This window comes from Cinclus cinclus, chromosome 10, assembly GCF_963662255.1.
Source record: "Cinclus cinclus chromosome 10, bCinCin1.1, whole genome shotgun sequence".
Lineage (NCBI taxonomy): Eukaryota > Metazoa > Chordata > Aves > Passeriformes > Cinclidae > Cinclus > Cinclus cinclus.
Genome location: NC_085055.1, coordinates 21,003,358 through 21,008,552, shown reverse-complemented (window position 1 = coordinate 21,008,552; position 5,195 = coordinate 21,003,358). Strand labels below are relative to the sequence as shown.

Below are 5,195 nucleotides of genomic sequence, written 5' to 3'. Positions count from 1 at the left end.
CGCCGGGACACCTGCACCACGCGTGGCACGGAGGTCCCCGAGAACGGGGCACGTCGCAGGCGACCCTGGGGGGAAAACTGCGGGAAGGGGCAGCCCGCACCCACCTTTTTTTTTTTTGTTTGTTTGTTTGCGGGTCCCGTTTCAGCGGCTGCTGGGGGTGGGGAGGAGCTCTGGGGATGCCACCCTGGGATGGGGGCAAATTTCGCCGAGGAAGATGCGGCGTCGTGGCGGGAGGATCCCGCCCGCCGCCCCCGCTCTGGGCAAGGCGATCCTGGCGCGGGCTGGGAAATTCGCGGTGCATTTCTGGGCGCAACGAAAAAAGCCTCTGGGACGGAGCCGGCGGCGGCAGAGCCAAAGCCTCAGGAGCTGCCGGCCCCGTCCAGGTGAGCGGACTCCTCATCCTTGGCCCCTTTCTTCTTCTTCCTCCTCCTCCTCCTCATCTTCCTCTTCCTCCTCCCCGCACGCACAGGGCTCTGCCGGGAAATGAAAGTAATTTATTACGAAGGAGGAAATAAGGGCCAAGGTGGTTTATTCTGCTATTATTATTAATATTATTTGGAGGATGGGGGGGGGGGTTAGAGCCGAGAGAGCCCCAGGAGAGGCGGCCTGGCACGGAGCGGCCCGCGGCGGTGGCGGCTCCCCTCGGGCAGGAGGCGAAGTTTCGGGCGGAGAGGCGCGGGGGGACCCCAGAGGGGCCGGGCCGGGCGCCCCCCGCCCGTCCCGGGAGCCCCCCCGGACATCTCGTTTTTCTCCCAGGTCACTGTCGGACGCGGGCAGGCGGGGGTAGGGGGAGGCCCGGGGGGGGGCCTTTTCAGAGCAGGTTTGTTAACCAAAGCAGGTGCTAAAAACCAATAAGCCCGGAACAAACGCGGTCCCCCCCGGGAGCCGGGACAATTGTTTCCATTTAATAAATATTTTCCCCACGGGCGTTTCGCGGGAGGCAGGCAATTATTCAAAGCAAGCCGGGACGCGGGCCGGCTCCCGGGGTTAAGCGGGGCTGCGGAGCGGAGAAGGCGGGGGCTGGGGAAGCGGGAGAGCGGCCGGGAGCGCGGGGGCAGCGGGGGGAAGCGAGCAGCGGTGGGCGCACGGCGGAGCGCAGCGCTCGCAGCCCCGACGGACGCGGAGCCTGGAGGGCGCCGGGACCGGCCCCGCTCCGCACACCCCGGAGATAGAGGAGGATGAGGACGACGGAGACGACCCCCTTCTCCTTCCCCCTTCCTCTACAGCTGCTATTAGCGTAGCAACTCACAAAAGCCTTCCTTTTAATCCGCGCGTTGGGAAGGCGCGGGGGGGGGGGGGGGGGGGGGGGAATTAGGGGGGAATTGGTGGGTCCTCCTGTCCCCTCCTTCCTTCCTCCTCCCTCCGCTGTCCCCTCCCCTCCTCTTCCTCTCTCCCTCTCTTTTTAAGCGGGCCCCCTCCGCGCTGATTGGGCGCCCGGCCGCGCTGTGACCGCCCTGCCGCTATGTCAGCCTGCCCGCCGCAGCCCCGCGCCTTTGAACTGCCCCGCACCGCCCCGCGTCCCCACCGCCGGCCCGGTGCTGCGCCCGGCGGCTCCCAGCCCGCCTAGTGCCCGCCGGGCCCCGCGGGCTCCGCTCCGCTCCGCGCCGCTCCGCGCTGCTGCGCGCCCCTCCCCGGCACGGCTCCCGCCGGGGACGGCCTTGGCGGAGGACCTGTGATGATCAGCTGAGCCCTCTCCTGCCGTTCCTCCGGCTCCTCCGGCCTTCTGCCGCCGTTCATCCTCTTCCTCCTCCTCCTCCTCCTCGTCCTGCCGCCGCCGTCCGGCGTCCCGAGCCGCCGCGCCCCGCAGAGCCGCCCGCCCGCCCGCCCGGCCGAAGCATGTCCAAGCCCAGCGACCACATCAAGCGCCCCATGAACGCCTTCATGGTGTGGTCCCGCGGCCAACGGCGCAAGATGGCCCAGGAGAACCCCAAAATGCACAACTCGGAGATTAGCAAGCGGCTGGGCGCGGAATGGAAGTTGCTCTCCGAGGCGGAGAAGCGCCCGTACATCGACGAGGCCAAGCGGCTGCGGGCGCAGCACATGAAGGAGCATCCCGACTACAAGTACCGACCCCGGCGCAAGCCCAAGAACCTGCTGAAAAAGGACAGGTATGTCTTCCCTTTGCCTTACCTCGGGGAAACAGATCCCTTAAAGGCCGCCGGGCTTCCCGTGGGGGCCACTGACTCGCTGCTGAGCTCCCCGGAGAAGGCCAGGGCTTTCCTGCCTCCCACCTCAGCACCTTACTCCTTACTTGACCCCAGCCAGTTCAGCTCCAGCGCCATTCAGAAGATGACTGAGGTTCCTCACACCTTAGCCACCAGCACCCTGCCCTACGCCTCCACCTTGGGATACCAGAACGGGGCGTTCGGCAGCTTGAGCTGCCCCAGCCAACACACCCACACTCACCCCTCGCCAACTAACCCGGGCTATGTCGTGCCATGTAACTGTACCGCTTGGTCGGCTTCCAGTTTGCAACCTCCAGTTGCCTACATATTATTCCCAGGCATGACCAAGACTGGGATAGACCCCTATTCTTCAGCACACGCGACTGCCATGTAACACCCACCCACCCACCCACCCACACCCCCACAGGCGTGTGTGTGTGTGCGCGTGTGTCCCCAAACCCGGCCGGCAGCTGGAACTGGGATTCCTCCGTGTGTGCATGTACATAAAACCTGCAGGAGCAAAAGGCCACCCGAACCAGGACTCTGCCGCCCGCCGCCGGGCCGGGACAGACGCGGACGCTGCCTCGGAGATGCTCTCGCCTAAAGCTCGCCACGAGAGCTGGCCCCAGGCTCGGGAGGGATCTGCAATCGCGGGGGCAGATAGGAGCCCGGCACTTGTAAGAGTTGTAAATGTGTTTAAAAACAGAAAAGAAAAGCGGACCTTCAACTGCCCTTTCGGGACAAAGCGGGGAGAAAAAGAGAAAAAGACAAAAAAAAAAAAAAAAAAGAGAGAGGCGGTTTCGATTTTTATTTATTCTCTTAATGTCTATGAGTTCTCCAGGGTCTCATGTCACTTGGACTTGACTTTGGGAAGTCCCGGTCTTACTCTGATTTTATTTTTTTTTTCCTCGTTGTTTTCCTTTTGCACATTGAAAAACGAGATCAGCTGTGTTATATATATATAAATATATATATATTTTGCCACCACGTACTACTAGGTAAAATTGCTTTTCATGTCAGAAAAAAAGGCTCTTCAAAGTTAAAAAAGGAAAAAAAAAAGAAAAAAAAAGACGGGGAGAAACATTTATATTTAAAACATATGATAGTGTTTGCTTAATTTAAAACAGATAGTCCTTAAATTTGTGTGATCCAGTGAGACTAGATCTAAGTTTACTTTAGACAGAGCGTCAGGTATGAAGTCAGGCAGTAGAATTGTAAAAAAAAAAATATTACTATTACTAATAATAATAATAACGAAAAACCGAATAAAAACCGATGGCAATTTAAATATGTTTCACAATGTCTCGGGCAAGAAGAAACAGAAACTAAGATGTATCCGGCAGGATTTTACCTCGTTAAACCTTTTCATTTGTTGAACAAAGACGTTTTGAATAAAGACAATCTGTCATCAAACGAGGCAAGTGCGTGGTGTGAGTGCGGGGACGCAGCCCCGCGTCCCACACCGGGGACCGGGAGCGACCCCCGCCCGCAGCCCCCGGCTCTCCCCGTGCCGACCCCGAGCCCCGCGGGCCGGGACACTCTGGAACCGCGCCGTGCCGTGCCGGGCTCCGCTCGGAGCCCGTCGGGGAAACGCGGCTGAGGGAGGAAAAAAAACAAAAAAAAAAAAACAAACAACAAAAAAAAAAACTTGTGGAAAGACAGGATGAAGGGGAACGAAGCCGGGGGGATGCGGGGAGCTGGTCGTTCCCCACCCCGCTCCGCCCCCCGTCCCGTCGGGGAAGCGGCTTTTCCCAAGTTGCGGCGTGGAAGTTTTAGCGGTGCGAGGAAATATCTGGAGCGGGGAGGGGAGCGTCGGAGGTGCTGGAATCGACATCTTGTGCGGATCAGTTGGCGGTGTTTGGGGGTTTTTAGGGAGTCGGGGATGGGAGGGGGTGGGCAGAGAGAAGGGGAAGGAGGAAGAGGCAGAGGATCCGTCTGGAGGAGCTGAATAGCCGGAGCGCTGAGTGTTTGGATGTGCTTTGCTCATTAAGTGCTCTTTGGAGACCGATGTTGGAATTAAACGGCGTAACACAATTAACATACATGGGGCTTGAATGGGAGGGTAAGCGGGGGAAGAATAGACAGATAAATAAATGGGAGATCAGGCGAAGGTAAACAAAAGCGGAGAGGAGAAAAGGGCTGAAAGGAGAGGTTAGAATGGCTGCTCCAGCCTTGTTTAGCATGACAAAACGGCTCTTACAAATGAGGACAATTAAAGGAGCTGGCTTGGGGAGGGCCTGGGAGCCGCGGGACGATCCGCTGGGACACGCGGGGCTGGAGGCGGCCGGCGTGGGGCGGCGCGGCGGCGGCGGGCGCTGATGTAACCCCAGCTGACAGGCGCTGTCAGCCCGGCTGATAACACCGATAGCTCAGTGTCCTCCGACATCCGCCCGCATTAGTCTGACGATGGTCGGAGGCAGAGCCGGGCGGGGGGAGCTCCGGCCCCGGCCCACGCCGGCCTTGGGGAAAAGCGGGGACCCCGCGCCCGTGCCCCGCTCCCCACCGCGGCTGAGCTTTGAGTCCTCCCGCACCCCTGAGCCCAGACACCCTCGGGGCCTCCTCCGGCGGCTGCGGGGGAGAACGGGCTCGGTGGGGGCCGGGGCCTCGGGGAAACAGCGGGGCGAGGTGCTGGGCGCGGAGTGACAGGGCTGGAAACTTTGGCGGAGATCTTGCCTTCCTACTTGCCTTCTTTCTTTCTCTCTCTTCTTTCTTCTTTTCCCTTTTCTTTCCCTTTTCATACCTTCCCCCCCCCCCCCTTCCCTTCCTTCCTTCCTTCCTGCTTTCCTTTTTACCTTCTTATCTTTATTTATTAATTCTATCCCCTTCTCTCTCCCTCTCACATTTTCCCATTCTCTCCTTCCGTTCTCCTTCTCTTTCTCCCTCTCTCTTTCTCTTTTCCTACTTGCCTCTCTCTTTACTCTTCCCTCCCTTCCTGCTTCTCACTCTCTTTTCCTCGCCGTCCCACTCCCACCCCGCTCGCCCCTCCACAGCCTCTTCTCGCCGTGTTTCGTTCCCGTTCCCTGCGCCGTG

The 5,195-nt window shown here is 59.7% G+C and overlaps 1 protein-coding gene across 1 annotated transcript; it reads left to right on the top strand.

Moving 5' to 3' along the window:
• The first annotated feature begins 1,836 nt into the window (after nt 1-1,836).
• SOX14 (SRY-box transcription factor 14) lies at nt 1,837-2,559 on the top strand. Its single transcript, XM_062499358.1, has one exon. It carries the CDS (start codon nt 1,837-1,839, stop codon nt 2,557-2,559), a length of 723 nt encoding a protein of 240 aa, XP_062355342.1.
• Nucleotides 2,560-5,195: the final 2,636 nt, after the last annotated feature.

Bases quoted from the DNA above. Each gene is read 5' to 3' on its own strand.
- SOX14 (XM_062499358.1), top strand. From the start codon at position 1,837: ATGTCCAAGCCCAGCGACCACATCAAGCGCCCCATGAACGCCTTCATG.